The sequence below is a fragment of the Tamandua tetradactyla genome, chromosome 13, assembly GCF_023851605.1.
Source record: "Tamandua tetradactyla isolate mTamTet1 chromosome 13, mTamTet1.pri, whole genome shotgun sequence".
NCBI classification, from domain to species: domain Eukaryota; kingdom Metazoa; phylum Chordata; class Mammalia; order Pilosa; family Myrmecophagidae; genus Tamandua; species Tamandua tetradactyla.
Window position 1 is genome coordinate 59304449 of NC_135339.1, and position 20719 is coordinate 59325167.

At 50.2% G+C, this 20719-nt stretch overlaps 1 protein-coding gene across 1 annotated transcript in view; it reads right to left on the reverse strand.

Annotated features, from left to right (window-relative positions):
* Window positions 1-16115, reverse strand: part of CRTAC1 (cartilage acidic protein 1) — a 137217-nt gene extending 121102 nt beyond the window's left edge. Inside the window, exon 1 of the mRNA XM_077125676.1 lies at window positions 16001-16115. Within this exon, the coding sequence (XP_076981791.1) occupies window positions 16001-16024 (24 nt within the window). The 5' untranslated portion in view covers window positions 16025-16115. The remainder of the gene's footprint in view (window positions 1-16000) is intronic.
* Window positions 16116-20719: the final 4604 nt, after the last annotated feature.

Genomic DNA, 20719 nt, shown 5'->3' on the forward strand with positions numbered 1-20719 from the left:
GGCAAATGAGTTTGCTCCAGTTCAAGGATCCCGAGACAAAAATGGAGAGCCCAGGCACTACTTTTGGGGGCCAAACATGATGCAAAATCCTCTCTAATGCCTTGCTGGAGAGGCAGGCCACCTCCCAGGGACAGAACAGAGGCAGGGCTCCAATTGCAGGACAGAAAATCACCTGAGAGAGCCTTCCCTGGGAAGGAGGTTCTTGTAGCATGTTCACAGGCCATATGCTGGGTACTGCACTATCAGAGTGAGGCCATTCCAAAGTACCAAGGCATCTGAACAAGTCAGCATCGTCTACCGGCTTGACTTAATCACCATAGACAATTATCTCACTAAGAGAGCCTTGCCATGTGGCAGGTAGTTTAATTGGATAAAGAGACTCACAATTGGAGAATGAGCTCCTGGGGGAGAAATGGGAAGCTACAGAATATTTAATAACCAGGATGGACATGCTAAAATGTAACAAGGACCTGAAGGTCACTGGACCTCTACATAAAAAGGGATGACTTTTCAAGGTATAACATCTATCGTAGGGAAGTCAAATGAGTTTCAACTTGAGAGCCAAATCCAACTGATTGGCAGTGGCTGGAAAGAGTGTTGTGATCAGCTTACAACATCTGCAATGGGCATGGAAGAGAGAAGTGGCATTGGGCATGCCTCATGGAAACTATCAACTCCTCCCAGCCAGTATGCCTGTAATTTGGGTCACTGCCACCAGGTTCTATTAGGGTAATACCAGCCCAACTAGTAGAAACGTTCTAAAGAACTACACGTGGGGTAAGAACCATGCTCTAATCACTTGATTTTTGTCTCTTAAAAGCAATACTTTTAGTTAAAGGAGCCATATGAAAGAAGTAGCTACTCTGTGTTATCCATTTCCAGATAAATAACCTAAACAATATTAAAAAGAAATAATGCATCTATTGTCTGACTACTATTTTGCTGGATGACCTTGACTAAGTCACAACCTCTTTGGGTCCCAACTTTCTTCTCTAAAATGAGGGTTTGGGAATAGATCTCCTTTCTAGCTCTAAAATTCTCTGATGGATTAAAGGATTTTTTTAGAAGCAGACCTTCAGCAGTTATTTTTTTCCTCCCCCAACTTCTTCTATAAACTTCAGAGCAACCTGTGTGGTTTTCCTTTGTGAACATATTAAACACATTCGGAACAAAATAGAGTTCTACAGTAGTTCCCTCACAAAGTCAAGACTGGAGAGGATAAAGCCATCATTAGTGTGGTTCCTGAATTCACCCACCCGGGCGGTTAGTGGAGAGCCTCCCCTTGTGGGTGGGGGGTTATTAGAGTGGGTCAGGGAGAATATCTATATATTTTACATTTCATTCCTCTGCCATTCCAAAGGCACCCAGTGTACCCACAGAGGCAGCTTGGTCCCAGTTGAAAGTCAGAGGGTAAGTCGCGGGCCTCTGGACATGTCGTGATGGTGGAAAGGGAAACAGTTGTGATGAAGCTTAGGAGAAGGTCTGGCAAATATTCACCCGCCACTCTCAGGGCTCAGGTGGAGGAAGTTACACCCTCGCTACTCAGAGTGGTCCCCAGACCAGCGGCATCGGCATCATCTGAGAGTTTGTCAGAAATGCAGAATCTCGGGCCCCACCCCAGACCTAACAAATAAGAGTAGGCACTTCAACAAGACTTTGGGAGAGTCAAATGCACCTTAGAATTTGAGAAACACTGCTCAAATTTAGCTATACGTTGGGATCACCTGGGGAGCTTTAAAAACGATTGCTGCTTGGGTCTCACCCCAAGGTAATCTGATTTAATTGGGAGAGGATGCAGGCTGGGCACTGGATTTTTAAAAGCTCCCCAAGTGATTCTAACATGTTGCAAAGTTTGAGAAACTGATCTATAATTTTAGAGTATATATACTCAATATATTCTATACCTTCTCAACTTTGATTTTTATATGAATCACCTGGGGTTCTTACTGAATGCAGAGTCTGACTCAATAGGCCCAAGGTTCTGTAAATTCTAATAAGCCCCAGATGGTGCTGATGCTGCTGATCCATAAATTACCTGTGAATAGCGAGGTTCTACACCACAGCTCCCAGAGTCATGGAACCAGGCTACACACTACAGTGAAGGTGGAACATTCTTGCCCAAGAATGTTCTCCTCCTCCTTTAGAAGAAGGGGCTGAAATGAATCCTAGGACTGCCCAACCTCAGCTTAGCTTTATACATTCAAAGTACTGGTTGTCTTCAGATCAAGGTCAAATTACCACAATTGATAGGGAATGACAGAAGGATTCTGACTGTAATCTTTGCAAAGAGGTGAGAAGGCAGAAGGGTTGGTGCTGGAGAGGGGTCAGGCCAAGGAGACAAGAGATGGGTACTATCAAAGGCCAGAGCCTAGAAGAATGCGGAATGGGCAGGAATTGGCAGGCTGAGCTAGAGAAGGATGCAAATGTGTTTCCAGAAACCATCAGAATACCCGGTACCTAGTAGGTGCTCAATGAATATTTGCTGCAAGATGGAAGGAATATGTCCAGATGAGAATGTGAATCAGCAGAAACTGCTTGCAACTTGTCATACAGTTAGGTAAAAACTGTGCCTGCCTCCTTCCTCCACGAAAGCATTTCTCAAACTTACTGTAATGTGCTGATGAATCAGTTGGGGATCCTGTTAAAATGCAGATTCTGACTCAGTAGTCCAGGGGTGGGGCCTGAAAACCTGCATTTCTAACAGGCAGAATACTTTAGTCCCGGACCATACTTTTAGCAGCAAGGCTCTAGACCAGTGGTTCTAACCCCTAGCTGTCTGACAGGATCATCCACGGAGTTTTTAGAAATACATTCACATCTGGGCCCCTGTCCTAGTTTCTGACTTACTTGGTCTGGCGTGGGGCTTGGGTACTGCATATTTTGAGAAGCCCCCCAGATGATGTCAATGGACAGCCTGTATTGAAAGCCATCACTCCAGACCCAGGGCCCCCAGATGGGAGTGCAAGCTGCAATCTCATTTGAAGTGAAAAATGTTTCTGCTACCAAAATTCATCCCCCACTTGTTGAAGTATAGGAAGAAAATCTCTTTAGCCACAGAATGTCCAAGGGTGGAGGAAATACAAAGTTTGGAGAAGAAAGCAGAGCAGGATGCTACGGCAGGAGGCGGAAGGTGAGCGAGCACACCGAGAGGGCACACCAAGCGAGCACACCGAGCAGGCACACTGAGCGGGCACACCGAGCGGGCACACTGAGCGGGCACACCAAGCACACTGAGCGGGCACACAGAGCGAGCACACCGAGCGGGCACACAGAGCGGGTACACCGAGCGAGCACACTGAGCGACCTGGCGTTTTACGTGGCTGGCTCAGGAAACCTCCCGTCACACCACAGTGAGCAGCCGAATCTTTGGGGAAAACATGTAGAAAAGTTAAAAATAGAATTAAAAAATGGGTTGAACTGAACTTTTTCTGTTTCCCTGAACACTGGACTATCCAGCACCTACTATGCGATGAAGTACTGTGAGTCTGCTGAGGCAGGAGTAGAACTAGAGTTCCTTTGCCCAGCAAGTGAGGCTTAGGGGTCTAGGGATACCAAGATGAGTAAAACCTGGCCCCACCCTCAAGGGGTTTTTCTAACAGGTAAGGGAGCATGTGTAATTGTGCTGGGAGGATATTCAGTGGCAAGACGCATGGAGAGGGGTGCAGGCCAGAGCACACAGAGCTGCAGCAAGGAACATGGGCTCCTGCAGGGGAGGTGAGGGCGGGGGTCAAGGAAAGGTCTTCAACAAGGGCATGAGAGGGTAGGAACTTGTGTCTCAGGCAGAGAGAAGAATTGCTTTGTAATAATAATTTATTAAAAATGCTTTCTATGAAAAACAGAAAAAAAATTTTTTAATGCTCTATAAGTGAACTTTTTGAACAATCCTCAGCAGGTTGAAGAGAGGAAAAAAAAGAAAACAATTTGAAGCTTGTAGTAGGAACGTGGACTCGGCTCTCACCTCCACCAAGCACTAGCTGGTCATCCCAGGCATGTGCCTTCATTTTTCTGGTCTTTGGTGTTCTCTTCTATAACATGGGGATGAGATCATCTGCCAAGGTTGCAAGGGTTAAATTCACTTCAAGGAAGCCTCTGGGGGTGGGGGAGGCAGGAGGCAGCCCTCCTCACTGATTTCCCTTCCTTTCACACTTAGTGTGGTGGGACAGAGGGGCACACTAAGGGTAGAGAGTCTTTAGACAATGGCTGAGAGTCACATGCAGCTAAATTCAGTTTTCTGTGGCCTTGGGACTTCCTGAATTGGGTCTAAAATCTGGTAACTAAGCAACCTGGATTCTCTGATGTGGGGTCAGGCAGCTGGGGGAAGAGACTTCAGGGTAATTTTCAGGGCAAACAGTTCTTCAGCAGTTATTGAAAGAGCCAAGGACCCACCCTAAGCGCTCACAAAGGCAAGAGCCCAAGTGCTTCAGACGCTGGGAGCGAGCAGAGAGCACAGACGCTTGCAGAAGATCAGAGACCTGAGAGAGAGGCAGCCACAGGTGCACCCTGCCTAGGGTGGGCCAGGCTGGGCCTCCAGATCAACCCAGAAACCCACACAGGAGTGCCCGGAACTCAAGCAGCACTGGAGAAGAGCTAACCCAAGCCACTCGGGCTCATTCACCCACAGCAACCCTTCCGCAGACCCATGATGCACCTGGGTTTGTGCTAGGTGCTGGGGGGGCCTGCTGCCTGGCGGAGGTCGGAGGTCCCCAGGAGGCAGCTATTTAGCATCTGCAGTACAGGGGAGGGGTGCTCGGGTGGGGACACAGACAGCTACTTCAATCAGTTGGGAGAAGGGCGGGGGAATGCTTCCTAGAGGTAAGGTGCTTTGGCTGGACTTCGAAGGATGTTGAGATATTAGCTGAACAAGGCAAGGCAGGAGAGGAGAAGGAGGAAGAGCAATGCAGACCCTGCAAAGGTCAGGAGGACTCAGCTTTTGCCCCTCCCTGCCCTCTCCGGACTGCCTATTAAAGGCCATGTTCCTGGGTCACGTATCAGGAGGGACTGCTTGCCTCCCACTCGAGAGAACCTGCCAACTAGAGCAATGCTTCCCAACTGGGGGTGCAGTTTTGCCACTCAGGGACATCTGGCAATGTCTGGAGACATTTTAGGTTGTCACAACCAGGGAAAGGGAGTGCTACTGGCATGTAATGGGTAGAAGCCAGGGAATGCGCTAAACATCCTACGATGCCCAGCCCAGCCCCCACAACTCAGAATTTTCCAGCACAAAGTGGCCATGGTGCCAAGGTTGAGAAACCCTGGATGGGTGCAACATCCTGGCCTCTCACCTTCCCCCACCCTTCCTCCCAAGGGGCACAGGAAGGGCTCAGCTGACTGGTCCCTCTCAATGGGATCTGCTCCCTGCAGGGGCCACTCTCTGCCAGGTGATGAGCTTGGCCAGGTGGGCTCAGCTCTGCCCCCACTATGGGGAGGTGCAAGCACCTCTACAGCCCAATGGACCACACACCTCAGCCTGGGCTTCCAAACAGCTGTATCAGTAGTAAAGGAGACAAGCTTATCTCCATTTGCCTGAGCCCCAGCTCGCCCTCCCTTTCCTCTCTTCCTCCCTCCCTGCTTCTCTCTGTCTCCCTACCCCCTCCTTCCTTCTCTCCCTTCCTCTCTTCCTCCCTTCTTCCTTCTCTCTGTTTGTCTGTCTCCCTCCCTTCTTTGATCTGTCCCTGTCTCCCTCTTTCTCTCCTTCCCTCCCACTTTGTCTTTCTATCTCTGTCTCCCTCTCTTTCTCCCATCCTCTTTCTCTCCCTCCTTCTCTTTTTCTGCTCTGTCTGTCTGTCTCCCTCTTCCCCATACCTCCCTTCCTTCTACCCCCTCCACCTCTCTCCCTCTCTCACTTGTTCCTGAATCTGGACAGAGAAGAGGGATGCTATTCGTTGGGCCCCTCATACCCCAACACTCACTCAGGCTGGAAACCTGGCATTATACTGGGTTCTTACATCTTCCTTGTCTTCACCATCACTGGATTACTGAACCAGTCAATTTCCCAAATCTCCTTCATAGCTGCCCACTCATGCTTGCTAACTAACCCTCTCTTCCCATCCCCAATGCCAGGGATTTGCCCCTTTATCCTTCACTTGAACCAAAGCAATGCTTGCTAACTAACCCCCTTCCTCTCATCTCACCCTACTTCCACGTGGTTGTCAGAGCTCCCTTTCTCAATCTCAGAGTTGGTCATGTCACTCTGCAGCCTATACACATGCATGGGACCCTGTCCCTGAGGCAAACAACAAAGCACAGAACTGCAATTTCACTGGGCGAGTGTTATATGAGAAACGGGTCATTATAATCAACACTTTCTAAAGGCAGATTCTGTGCAGGCACTTCTCTAACCCTTCACAAAAATGGTCTCATTTAATCCTCACAACGACCCCATGAGGGAGCTACAACTATGATCACGTTTTTACAGATGAGGATATTAAGGCTCAGAGTGGTTAAGTAACTTGCCTCAATCACACAGCTAGTATATGACAGAGCCAGGACTTGTGGCGAAGCAAAGTGGCTCCAGAATTAGTATTCTTAGACACTAACTATGCTAAATAGCTTCTCTCATGATGCCAGACTTGTCTTACACCAAGTGATATGAGAACACGGTGGAAGGAGCAGCCACCTCTGCTTGGGGAGATTGAGGAAGGCCTAAGAGAAGAGGCAATGGTGAGCTGGCCAGAGGGTCAAGGTAGAGACAGCATTCCGGGCTGCGGGGAAGCATGTGCAAGGCGGAGACGCAGAGAGGAAGCATGATGAGCACCTGCAACATGGGCAGGGCGGTCAGTCAGGGCTCAAGATGAGGGTGGGAGGCTGGAAAAGACCCTGGAGGGCCAGTGAGCCAGGAGCCAAAAGGGTTAGGGAATAACTGGGTGGGAGCGGTGTGTTAGAAATAACACTGTAGCCTATGCATGAGGCAGAGAGGGAGCACGGGAGTGCTGGGCTGGAAGCAGAGGCCAGTTAGAGGCAGGGATTGTGGCCAAGTGAGAAAGAATGCTGAAGCTGCTTTCCTTCCCTCCTTGCTCCCTTCCTTCCTTTAATTTCCTTCCTTTTAATCTCTGTCAGGCACTGTTCTGGGCACTGGGAAAGCAGCTGAGAACAAAATAGATAATGTCCTGGCCCTCAAGAGCTTATATTGCATTCCAATGCCTCAGCCATCTGTGTTTCTCCACCGTCCCCTCTCCTGGACCTCTGCATGGCCAGCCTGGAAGACAAAGTCCGTGCCTTCTGCACCCCCTCCCCCAGAAGGCCTCCATTCTCAAGCATCTTCCCCAGCACCAAGAAAATCTGCGTCTTCTTCATCCTTCCCTGGAGTTGGAGAGTGCTTTAGACATTGCCTACAGCTGCCATCATCCCTTACGGAGATGGAGACTGTCCTGCTCCAGGAAAAGGCAGGCTAAAACTCAGGGGCCCGGGCTCAGAGGCCCCCAGAGGGCTGATGAAATGGCGTTTCTGAAAGTGGGAGGACAAACAGAGCCTCTCACCCTAGGCACAAGGCAGAGTAGATCCTTAGTGAGCATTATTAACAGCTCAGGTAGTATAATGGGAGATAACACTTGTGGGGTTGTCGTGAGGATGAAATGAGAGAAGGCGTGTTAGGGCTGCACACGGGGCCCAGCACAGAGAAAGTTCATACATAGTGGGTGGAGGCAACCACAATGCTGATACCATTCCTACCACTAATAAACATTCGCCACATGAACAAAAATATGTCTCCGAAAATCGAGCCCAGGCCCGTGAGGTACTCCCCTTCCAGGAGTCGTTGCCAAATGTTGAATGGAATGCTCTGAGATTCTGAGGAGTAAGCTTGCTTCTGTTATACTTTGTGGATTTCCTTGACTCCTTAAACTGCTTCCCAAACACAGAATCTTCAATATACCTTAACATTCACACTCATTTTTCTAACGTGTGGCAGATGCTTACAGGCCAGGTTAGAAATGATGAAGAAAGCATGGTCCCTGCCCTCAGGGAGCGTCCAGTCTACCAGGGATGGGATATAATGTGGTGGCACAAGTTCGGAACACTAACAGGTGTCCGTCTCGACGCACCCCTCAGGAGGGAGGGATGAAGAGTGAGGTGGGGAGAGGACAGGTGGGAAAGGGTCTCTGAAGAAGGGTGTTTTCATTTGCTAGAGCTGACGAAATACACTATATTAGAAATGGGCTGGCTCTTAACAATGGGGATTTATTAGCTTGCATGTTTATAGCTCTAAGGCTGTAAAAATGTCCAAATTAAGGCATCTACAGGACAATACCCTCTCCCTGAAGACTGGCTACTGGTGATCCTCAGCTGGTTCTTGTCTCGCAGGTTTCATTGCTTTCAGCTTCTGGCTTTAGCGGCATCTTCTCTGTTTTCTGTGTGTCCTGTCTTGACTCCAGTATGAGGATTAAGACCCCCTTCAATGAGGCAGGTCACATCTCGACAGAAACAACCTCATCAAAAGTCCCCACCCACAATAGGTTGAAACCCATAAGAATGGATTAAATTTAAGAGCATGCTATTTTTTCGGGTACATACGGCCTTGAGCCATCACAAAGGTGAGTGTGCATTCCAGATGGTGGAGAACTGTGGATCAAAGCCATGGTTCTGAGACAGCTTGATGCATGCTGGGGACGCATTGCTGCCACTGGAGCGCAGTGACTGAGGGAGGGGGTCGAGGGGAACAAGCGGGTAGGGTGGGGGCGAAGGGTGAAGATGTATGTGAACAGCAGCCAGGCCCTGCAGAGCCTGCCATGTCAAGGGAAGGTGCCTGGAGTGACCACGTGGGGGAGAATTTGAAGCTGGGTACAGACAGGACCAGACTCGCATTTTAGAAAGCTTGTTTGGGCAGTTGTGTGCAGGATGGATGGACTGCGTTTCCGAAAAGTCAGTGAGAGTGTCACGGGGGTGGGGGAAGGGAATTGGACATCCTGGGGAGGGGTGTGGGAATGGCACTAGGTGACCTCCAAAGTTCTTTTCCAGACCTAAAGTCTATGGATCAGATTTTTTCCCCCCCTAAATCATTTTAAATGCATCAGTGGACCTTCCTATTTAAAAGCATCCTCCCGGGAATCTTTTTGTGAAGCAATGATTCACTCCCTCATTTGTCTTCAGTGGAAATCCAAATTCTAATCTATTCTATCAGCTTAAAGCAAGGTAAACTTGCAGTGAGCTTCCTTGCAGCAGCCTGGCGGGAAGGAGAAGGGAAAGGGAATGAGAGAAGGTGATGCTGAGAGAGGGAATCTCAGCCTTGCTCAAAGCTCAGAGCTGGCTACCATCTCACGGGGTAGGCCTGCTTGATCAGCGGAGACCTTTGGAGGTTTACATAGCACTGGTGCCAAATGATGGCGTTCAGGAGAAGGAGCTAGAAGGAAAGCCAGCTTTACCGATCATGGTCTATGCATTTTATTGCCAAGGGCCACCTCCACCCCAGAATGACCACCTACAATCACATATTCATTTGCTCACTCTCCGAGCACCTATGAGCCTTACCTTGTGCAGGCTCCATGCCAGACCCTGAGTACGTGGCTGAGAATGAAAGACACAGTGTTCCTCCCATGTTACTTGCAAGACAAGACTTCTCCTTCCTGGGGACTCTATTTCCCTACCTGCAAAAGTCTTTTTTTGGATATACATAGCTTAGGAGATGAAAGGTGCATGATTACGCTTTCCAAGAAAGCGTCCGCTCTTAGAGACCACAGTGAAGGGGAACAGTACATCACTTAGACAAAGAATAGTACATCACAAAGACAGGTCCGGAAAGGACCTGTCTGTCTAGGATCTCTGATTATAGACCCCTCCAGAGGCTAAAGAACCTGCCTCAGGACATGACAGAAAATTCATGGCAGGAACAGGGATAATGATCTACGTAATGTCACATCCCATGCTGAGAAGACAGAGATGCAACCTCAGTGCCCTGAAGGGGTCCTCAGGTGACCTCCCACCTCCCAATCCCGAGCACAGGGAGGACAAGACCAGGGATGGGTCTTCTGTGAATATCACCAACCAAGACCAAACAGGCTGTTTCCACCAACCTGGTAAGAGCTCCTCTGCCCATCGAAGAGAGGAAATCTGGGCTCCCAAGCCTGTCCCCCTTCCTTAGAGCTCTATCAGGATTTGCATGATGTGACAGATTTTTTAAAACAGATACATAGCAAAGGAGAGCTGAGATTAAGATGGGGACGTCTCAGTGTGGCCCACAAGGCTGCTACTCTCCAGGTAGGTGGATGCTTATGTGAGGGAGGGATGAAGTCCCCTCCAGTGGATGGGATGCTCCCTGAGCTCAGCAGTGATTCCCGTGACCTTGTCACTGTACTTGTCGGGTGCACACAAAGATAAGAGTAACTGGAAACAACAGAAAGGGTCATTTTACACTCTCTGCACTCGCGATTCTTCTGTGGCTAATTAAAGTAATATGTCAAAACGTCCCTTGGAAGAGATCTTTAAGAATATGTCTGTTAAGTAAACAAGGTTTTACTAATTAATGACATGCCTTCCCATCCCTCACTGAAGTTCTTTGCAGAACTTCCCTGCGCCAAGAGGGCTGAACAGGAAAGGATGGAGAAGAAGTCGCCATCTCCCCTTCCCGGAGGGAGTGGGGACAAATCTAGTCGTTTGTCATTTGTGGAGCTATCAGTTTCTCCTCCGGATGTTGATCAGATTTCCTGGGCTGGAACCAACTTGCAGGGCCAGGGTACTGGAATTTTTCCAAGGCGTAAACGCTTTGCTTCTTACGAAGTCAATATGATTTCTTTCAAGGAAAATTTTTATCTTTTTTTTTTTTTTAAGTATCTAGGGTTTTTGAAGGGCAAATCTTTGGACTTTTCTCTAAAGACAGCAATTATGACATACGTATAATTTGCTAAGGTCATTTCCTCCCCCGACACCCCCCCCCCCTCACCGACACATCACAGAAAGGCATGAGGGTGGGGGAATGATTTGCCCAATATTATACAGTGAGTCAGTGACATAGCCAGAAATAGAACTTTCCAAACTCCCAAATTCTTAATAATAGCAATATTAATAATAGCCTCTATAATTTTCTAAGTGTTTTCACAGCTCACAAGTAATCTTCACAACAAGTCTGGGGGTGGCTAGGTAAGTTCCAGTAGACAGCAGATCTGAGTCCCAGAGCCAGCTTTGCCCTCAGTTACAGTGCGACCTTGGCTGGTCCCTTTACCTCTCTGAATCCAAGGGTCCTCAGATGTGAAATGGAAGAGTTGGAGAAGACCTTAAAATCCCTCCCAGCTTTAACGTGCTAGCATTCTACGCTGACATGCTCTAGCCCAAGGTTTCTCAACCTCAGTACTATTGACATTTTGGGCCAGCTGGTTCCTTTTATGGGGGGCTGTCCTGCGCATTGTGGAGTGTTTAGAAGCATCCCTGGCCTCTACCCACTAAATACCAGTAGCACCCCCCACCCCGCTGTAACAATCAAAAACATCTCCAAACCCTGCCAAATGTTTGTGAGGGCAAAACAACCCCCTTGAGAACTACTGCCCTTGTCATTGCTCAAGGACTTCAATAAGGCCAAGATGGTTCAGGGGGAAGAAGTCCTCCTGTCCCCTCCTTTTCCCCAACTCCTCCCAACCTCTCCACACATTTTTCTAACACCACTTCCCAGCCCTTTGCTACTTCTCATTTCTAAAATGCCCTCAGTGATCCAGGGTGTGTTTGGTGTGATAATGAACCAATTGATTTCATACGTTCTACTAAGGAGAGTTCACAGATTTCTGTCCCCTAAGCAACCAGCCAGGCTCCCCAGAAATCCCTAGCAGAGCCCAGGCTGGCCTGGAAGCCAGTATCTGTACGCTGCAGGAGGCTCGGTGAACACGGATTTGTCAGCACTCTTAAATCACTGGGCTCCGAGGAAGGCGTCTCCCAGCAGATAGATCCTTCCTTAGGAATCAATAGCTCAGGGCCTTCCATCACATTCAGAATTATCCTGGGACCTGTAAAATTTCTTTTCCCCAAGCATGACAGAACCCCAAAATGAAAACCCAGGGTGGGGGAGGAAAGAAGGTAAAGACGGAGCCTGCCAAGGAGGCCTTGTCCATCAGCGCAGCCAATCCTGTGGACATGGTCTCACTTGCTGCAAGGAAGACCCTGAGCGGGTCCCAGTGGTCCATCAGTAAATCCCCTTTCATCTTTACAGCTTACCAGGGCAAACACATACTAAAGATCATCCTCCTTGATCTTCACCAATCTACCCCTGGCACAAGATTTCCAGCTTCACAATTTAACAGGGGAGGAAACTGAAGTCCCTAAGCCAGGAAGCAGAGGAGCCAGGGTCTAACCCTATGCCCATTCCGCTACCTGGAGCTCCCTTCTCAAAGAGGGTGGGTAGGGGTCATCCATCCCGTGGGGGTCACGAAAGAGAAGACTTCTTGTTTTCCCAGTGTCTGGAGCCATTTCTCAAACTCTATACCCCACCCAGGTTCAAACAAACATCCAGACATCCTGTGCTCTAGCTATATTTTAAGTAGTCACATTCCAGTAGTCTTATCCAGAACCAGACAAAGCCCTATGAATGCAGGCACATTTCTTCAGCTAAATCTGGGAACTGGTAAGGATCTCAAACGCGGCCTCTGGAAACTTCACTTTGCTCTCTGACATTTACCATTATCCTACCACCTTCCTCCTTTCCTCAAGATCAAGACCCAACTTATCTGTCAGTCCAAGGGAGATGAGAAAATTCAAGCATCTTTCCTGGCAACAAAGCATTCTTGGGGTAAGTCTTAAGGACAGAAGAGTCTACCTCTCACAGTTCTGGTTTGGAAGCTCCTGGGTTTCTCATGAGGGTGGGCCAGCCAAGTCTGCTCAGGTTTCTGGAGAACCCAGGGGAACTCTATGCAGGGTACAAAGGAGCCAGGTGGGAGAGCAGAGAACAGAGGGGACAGCCCACAGACCCCACAGCAACCTCCTTCCCAGGCCTGGCTCAGCCGTCATCAGCCAGACTCACAGAACAACAATAATAACAAAAAAAGTGAGAGAAATGGTAGCATCTGCCAGGTCACCCAAGAAGCCCTAACACAAGGATTGTGCAAAAATAGTATACTCTAGCACTCCGACCTTGAGCTGGAAACAGTGAAGAAGGAGGAAATGGGCAAATACTGGCTGGAAACTCAGCTTCACCCAGGAGCTGAGTCTAGCACATCCCACGGAGGATGTGACTGCAGGGCAGGGAGAACCCACCCCAGAGGAGCACCTTCATAGAGGAAAGGAAGAGCCAGGCATGGGGTCATGAGAACCAAGACCACGGTAAGGGATTCGGCACTTCTGATTCCTAAATGTATGGGCAGAAACCTGGACACACACTGCTTTTGGCTAGAAAAACACTCAGAATAATGAGACAAGACAGTGAAGTAAGGGGAAAGAATAATTAGGAATTTCTGGGACCTGTGTTTATACAGTACAAAAATTTCACCTGCTCCTCGATCTGAATGGTATAGTCCAAGGAAATTTCCCCAAGTTTACTAAATTTATTGACTCACCAAGCTCTGGTCAGCCAGCAATTATGGGTGCCTACTGTGTACGGAAACATGTTGAGCTCCTTAATAAAGAGGAAGCAGGCCGCTGGAGTGGAAAGTGCCTGAATAGAGAATTGGGAACCCTAGGACTTAGTCTCATCTCTTCTACCAAAAGCTGTGTGACCTTGGGCAGGATACTTGCCTTCATTGGGCCTCAGTTTTCTGTGAGTGTTGGGAGTGGTATGGGTTTGGACTAGGTGCCCTGCAAAGCCCCTCTCTTCTAGCTCTAATGTTCTGGGACTCTATGAGCCCTTAGCAAGGCACCTGCACCAACCACATAGGGATGACCTCAGAGAGGTTGTGCCTGCACCTGCCTTATTGCACTTGAGGTTGCAAGACCACCTGAAATCCTGGAAGCATGTGGTAGAATGGCTTCACTAATGAAAGTAATGATTGGGTCCACGGCCTGAGCTTGCCTAAAGCATTAACTTGCTATGGCCAGTGAAGAGCAAGCTATGAGGGATTCAGTGTTCCAGAGCTGGGTGCCTTTGGCACCCTTTGGCGCCCCCTACTGGATACCCAGAAGCCTGCTCCACCTTTAAAGCTTCCACCACTCAGCAGGCAGCGAGGAGTTTCAGAACAGGAGGCTGTCGAATAAGGCTGCCATTCTAGTTAGTGGTCTTTTCTCTATAACAGTCTACATTCCACCCCCTAGAACTTCGCAGGCCACTGGTCCACACATTCCCAGGGCTACTCTTGAGCAGTGATAAGACTTCTTAATCAAACATCAAGGTGCCAAGGAATAAACATCAGAGTTCAGAATACCAGGTGCAGCTCAGATGGAGAGATGGGATGAAAGAGCATCTTGCCGTACAAACCCCCAGTGGAGAGAAAAGTCTTGGAAAATGCAATAGAAAAATGTGACTACAAACAGATGATGAAGCTGGTTTGGGTTGAGTTGAGTGGCAGCCCCCATAAATGATCTCCAGGCTAAGGAAGTTACTCTAGGAGTTCAAAACACCCACCTATGTTCAGGGTTGGGTAAAGGTGAGGATACAGCCCCAACTGAGTAGATGCAGAGCCAGTAACCATCACCCACTTTTGATCTTTTCCAGAGTCCATTAGTACCAACTGGAGACCAGAATATTCTACATGTGGTCTATTATGCCAGCATCAGGACCCTAAACACCCTCAGTTGCCTCTTAAATTGACTTTAGGACCAGAAAGATGGTCTTAAATTAGAGAGAGATAATGCTTTCTCAAGGGTCACATTGAAACAACTGCCACGTTCCTACCTTCCTTTTTTTCCTCCACCTTTTCCCCATGGCCAAGAGTGAGGTACAGTGTGATTCTCTGAATCTGCTCTAATTCATTCTTGGGTATCTTCAGCCCCAAAGTCATCAAGGTCCAACATCTCCCCATAAATAGCTTTTCTCTTTCCATACTAGTTCTCTACCCCCACCCCCCAACCCCACAGCACCACAGAACTGTCAACTACTCCTAGAACCCTCTTTCTTTCTTTTTCTGCCTAGCTTCACCTGGGAAGTCAGCATTCATCTCAGGAGACTCAAGTGCGACTCAAGAATGTATGTGTCCTGCCTGAAGAGCTGAAACACACCTCCTGGGACACACAGAAGCCAACTAGATGTAACCCCCTCCCCACCCACCCACCCCACCCTGCAGCAATATTCACTAGTCATTCCAGGAGGAAGAGGAGTGCCCCCACTCCACCCCAGAGCATCTCCTGGTCATTCTGGAGGCTCCCATCCAGGCTGGAATGACTTTGGATTCTTGAGTTGATTTCTGCAGAAGCGGGACCAACCAGGGTGCCAACCAGTGTACTGCGAAGAAGCACGCTGCATTGCTGGACATGTCCCCAAGCTGGGTCTGCTGCCCCATCGAAGCCCCCATGTGTCCCCATGGGAGCCAAAGGGATCCCCCGGTTCCCCTGCAACGGCTGAAGCTGGCTCGCCTGAGGCAAGCTGAAAGCGAGGAGACCACACCTCGGTCCAGCAAAGGCTGCTGGCAGCTACGCCCGGCGCGGGGCTGGCTCCTGGAGCGCTCTGCCATCCAGCGCTGTACCCGGGAGCTCGGCTTCCCCGGGGAAGAAGCGCCAGACCCCTGGGGCTCTTACCCATCCTAAAAGCGTAGGCACCTGGCCAGTAGCTTCCCCGGCCGGGAGCTGTGCCCGCCTGGCTGAGTGACTCCGGGATACCTGGGATACATTCCTCTTCACCGGCTCCGCCCCCTCCCAGCTTTGGTGCCCACTCCCCAAACAGCTGACCTGTCAGTTGGCGGGCTGTCGCCCCCGGCACCTAGGCTCCCACCTCTCCGTCATCCCCAACCCTGCGCCCGCCTCGTCCCCAGCCCGTGGCGGAGGCGGTGCGCGCCAGTCCAGCTCTTCTTGGCAAGTTGGCAGCAGCGCCGCCACCGCCGTCGCGGTCTCCCCTCCTTCCCCGGCGACATCTCTGCCACCCCTGAGGAAGGATCGGGAGGGGCGCTTGAGGCGGGAGAAACTTTCTCCCCCTGAGGAAGTGGGGGCGCCGGGAGCGGGTACTCACGCTGGGGTCATCTCCCGGAGTCATCCTCGGGCTCTCTCAGCCCCACCGCCTGGGGGCGTCGGAGCGCGGTCGCTTTCTGCCGCCGCCGCCTTCCAGCTCCCAGCCCCAGTCCCGGGCTGGCCTCGAGCCTCCCGCCCCGACGCCGCTCGCTTGCTTTATACAACTCCACTCGAGCGCGCCCGGGCTTATGTAAAGGCTGGCGGAGGTCCGCAGCCAATGGCGCGGCAGCTGGAGCTGGGGGCCCAGGGGTGGGGGACGCCCGCGCGGCCAATCGCGGCCCGGGGAGCCCGGGGGGCCGGGGGGGGGGAGGGGCGCCTCCCGCGCTGATTTAGGAGCCGGGATTGCGGTGGCAGCAGCCAGCAACCGGGCTGGCCCGGCGCGGCGGGCGCTGGGGTGGGCGGCGGCGCAGGCGGCGGCGGCGGCGGCGGGGGCGGGCGCCCCCAGCGCTCCGCCGCGCCCGGTCGCTGCATCGCATAACCTTCAGGAGGCAGCGGGGCCTGGCGAAGGCAGAGTGGGCGCCTGGCTGGGCGCTGGGGGGCCCGAACCAGCGGGAAGCAGGGTCCCTCGGGAGGAAGCGCCGGGAAGGAAGGCGAGGGGGGCAGGGAGGGTGGCGAGCCCCGGGACCCAGCGGCCACTCCTGCGCGCAGGGCCGGGAGGTGGCGGTGGGGGCAGCGGCATCGCCTTCCCGGTTTACCCCCAGATAGCGATCTGGCGCGGCCGGGTCGGGCCGGAGCGGCAGCGCCAGCGAGCTGATGGCGAGATTTCGCGCTGCGGAGCGAGTGCCGAGCCGATCTTTATCCGGCCCAGGGACGTGTCCGAGCGCCTCCAGGGGGCTGCTCAGTATGGAGAGCAGAGCTCCACGACGGCCCCGGAGGGCGGGGAGCCGGGCGAGCGCGGCTGCAAGAACTGGCGCCGCGGCCTTGGCGGCTGCGAGCATGTCTCCTGGGCAGTGCCCCCACCCGACCCCGCCTCAAACCCCGCCCCAGCCGTGCCAGGGCTGAGCCCAGCCCACCTGCTCTGGCCGGGTGAGTCCCACCGACCGCCCTCACGGCTGTGCTCTCAGGTGCTGCCTTCTCTCTCCTTGCCGCCACCACCAAGCCCCTCCCCACGCCAGCCCGCAGCGGCGGGAGGGATGGTTTCCGTCTGTCTGGACCAGGAGTCCGGGGACGAAGTTCGAGAGGAATGTACTTGGTCAGCGGTGCCCAAAATATTTCGTATCCAGTGCTGGAAACTGGCCAAAGTTGATGAAGTTCTGACTCTTATTTTGCACCTCGAGCAGAGCCCAGCACATAGTAGATGCTCAGTAAGTATTTATTGAATGAATTCTTGGCTTTGGCGAGTAAGGTCTTTGGGTTTCTGAAAGCTGAGGTATAGGGCTTTGGAAGAGAAAGACCTGGGAAACTGGCTGTCAGAGACAGAGGTGGGTAGGGCTATTTCCCCACCTATTAATTAATAACTTTGTAACCCTCACCATCACCCACTAGCTGCTCTCTGGATGCTACTCTTAAAATGAATCCAGTGTATTCTTTCACAGAAGGCCCTGGCCAGCCAGGCCCTGGTCCCAGACCCTGTTGTCACCAAATACTGAGCAGAACTACCAGGACCTGCTTTGGACCCTGTTTTCAGTCTCTGCAGAAAGAAGTAGCTAAGCATGGACAGTCCCTTCAACATTTTGAGCCTGGGCTCTAGCTCAGGGTTCTTAGCCCTTTGAGGGTTGTGGAACGCCCTTTGAGAATCTGGCAAAAGCTGTTAGATCCTTTCTTTAGAAAACTATGCAAGCACACACATATTTACACACACACACACATACACACACTTCGAATATAATTTCAGGATCGTTAGGGACCCCAAGTTCCTTTAGGACTCTGTCTGCTCGTTGTCAGCCTGTTACTCTAGGGATGTAGTGCAGTGATTTACAGGCCTCTTCCTTTTGGGGGATCTGAATCCCTTTTGAACCTTTTGAGAATCTGATGAGTGTTATGAGTCTGCTCAGAAAAGTGCCTAATCACATAATCACATTCATGTTGACATGCAACTTTGGGTGGTTCACTGATACCTTAAAACTTAATCTAAGGCCCTAGATAAGAATTTTTACCTAGCAGCAGGGGCTCTGCCCCAAGGACACACCTGATCGCCAGCTCTCTCCTGAAGGAGTCCAGTCAGCTCCATACTCTGGCAAGTCAAGCCACCGCCTGTTCTGAGGGCATCTGAGTCATGTGGCCATCACCCTGGCACCCGAGAGACCATCCTCACACTTGTCTTTCTGCATCTTGGTCCCCGCCACCCTCCTGGGGAGGAGACAAGTTGCAAGTTGTCATGTTCTATCTGATCCACGAGGGCTCCTTAGCCAGAAATTCCAACTCGGGGAGACAGAAAGTGGCCGGTAATTAACCAGTTCCACTCAATCTCAAGCATCCGAGCAAACCGTGCTTGGTTATTGTTCTCACCTCTCACTCCCGGGGAAGCTGTGAGCAGCAGCCCCAGCTGTAGAGCCTCACCTCACCTATACCCGACAGATTTAGTAACCAGTATGGTAATTACCAGCATTAGCCATCCAGATGTGCATAGGCTGTCTTCAGAAAAACAATTCTATAATGATCTCACACTTTCCTGCAGCTAGCCAGGTAAGAGTGCAACAAACCAGATGCACACACGCTGGGGAAGAATAGAGAAATGCAGGAAATGACGGAGATGTTCTTTCCAGGAAGTTCTCCAGGGAGTGCAGTCTGGTTTCAGCACTTGAAGTCAGATGGTTGAGCCCAGTGGACCTGGCCGTCCTGAAACTGTGCCTTCTAATGCATGCCCTCTACATCCACCCACCCAGGTCACGTCACTGTTCACCAGCGCACCAGCTCCGTCCCTGCCCATCCCATGGCAAACATCTTGCTCCCACAAATTGCCCTGGCAACATAACTCTGCTTCCACAGGGCATATGCACACATTTTCAACACACTCCTTACCCATCTTGTTCAGACTTGCCTCATCCCAATGCTTCTCTAGTCTAGTGAAATCTCGCCCATATTGCTCCCCTACAGGCTTTGTCCATTCTTACTTGGGTCACACCTAATGCGTCTTCATGTCTTTTGATATCCAAATGAAGTCTCACATCCCACACAACCTTCCAGCACTGCTCTGGTCTTTTCAGCTCTCTGGTAGGCCTCAATCTAGCACTCAATGACATACATTGTATGCTCTCTTTCTAATTGTTTCTTATGCATGTAAGTGGCCTCCCTGCTAGAATGTAAGTCCAGAGTTTGTGACTTATACTTGAGTATCTCAGGACCCAGCATGAAACTGGTCACAAAGTGTGCACACAATGTTTCCTGATTAATTTATTCCCATAAAACACATTTACTTTACAAAATACTCAAAAGATTTTGTACCACTTCATTTTCCAAAAAATTCAAGAAATTTTATGTGTATTACTTTATTCACCTTCATAGCCTATTACAGCAGGGGATCTCAGGAACTAAATGTCTTCTACAGACTAGGCTCAGAGAGGTTATGAAAGTTGCTCACAGTCACACAGCAAGTCAACAATAGGATGAAGACTGTAGAAAACAGTCCAGCTCAGAACTAATCACTGAAGACTTCTCCCCCCATGCCCTTCCATTGACAAATGACTTTGTGAATCCTTCTTTCTCCATATCAGAAGATTTGCTATTTTTGGTTTCCTGTGACCCTCACTCATCCACTTGGCTTTCTTCTTGCTCTCTGGATGAAGAGAAGAGGCCAGGGAATCTCAGATCTTAGAGATGATTCTGTTCCAACAAATCTGTTATAAAAGAACAGAGAAGTTGGTAATGTTCCTCAAGCCCTTATTTGAAGTCCTTGAAACCAGAGGTGTTTCAGAACTCAGAAAGGTAATATATACCATGCATGTCGAAACATCCCTAGTGAAGCCTGAGGCAGCATCTCATAATCAGATACACACATATTTCTGCAGTGAAGTATAAGAAAGTTCACACTAAGTGGGATAAAGAAAGATCATAAGTAGCCTCACATAAGTGTAGGTCAGGTTTTGTCATCAGATGAATTTTGGCACCAAACTTACAAAAAAACAAAAGCAAAAACTAATTTTTGATTTTCAGAGATTGCAGATTTTGGAATTGCAGATGAGGTATTGTGGAATGGCATTTCAGTCTTGGTTGTCCCAAAAGAAATTAAAGTTTGAGAGAGTATAAAAAAGCAGCAGTAGAAGAAAATAAGAAACCATAGACTGTGAAAGAAGTGAGTTTAAGGCAGTGTGGAGAAATAGCCCCTCCTAAAACCATATTGTATTGGGTTGTAGTCCCATTTTTCCAAGGAGTACAAATTTGTCAAATCGCTGGTGAATTTCAGATGCGTTGTGTTTTCCACGGGTTATAAGTGGCAGCACTACACAATGGACTTTTAGGGAAAGACAAGCAGGGGTGAAAACAGACAAAAGCTCTTCCTAGAGATGTCACAAATCACCAGGGGCTGTTTAGTCCAGGATAGGCCTTTAGAAGACACTGAAAGTAATGTTCCATGTATCCAGAGAGAGTTAACTCAGAATGGCTTGAACTGGTAATTAACCAATTTCACTCACGATGGAGGCGAACTCCTCCAGACAGAGAGTAGACCCAGGAAAAGGAGACTAAATAAAGAACATGCCGGAGTCCTGGGGAAGCCTGGCTACAAAGGACAGAGCCACTGAGGTTTGGGGGAAGCCTGGGGGTGATGATGCATGTCTGGTCA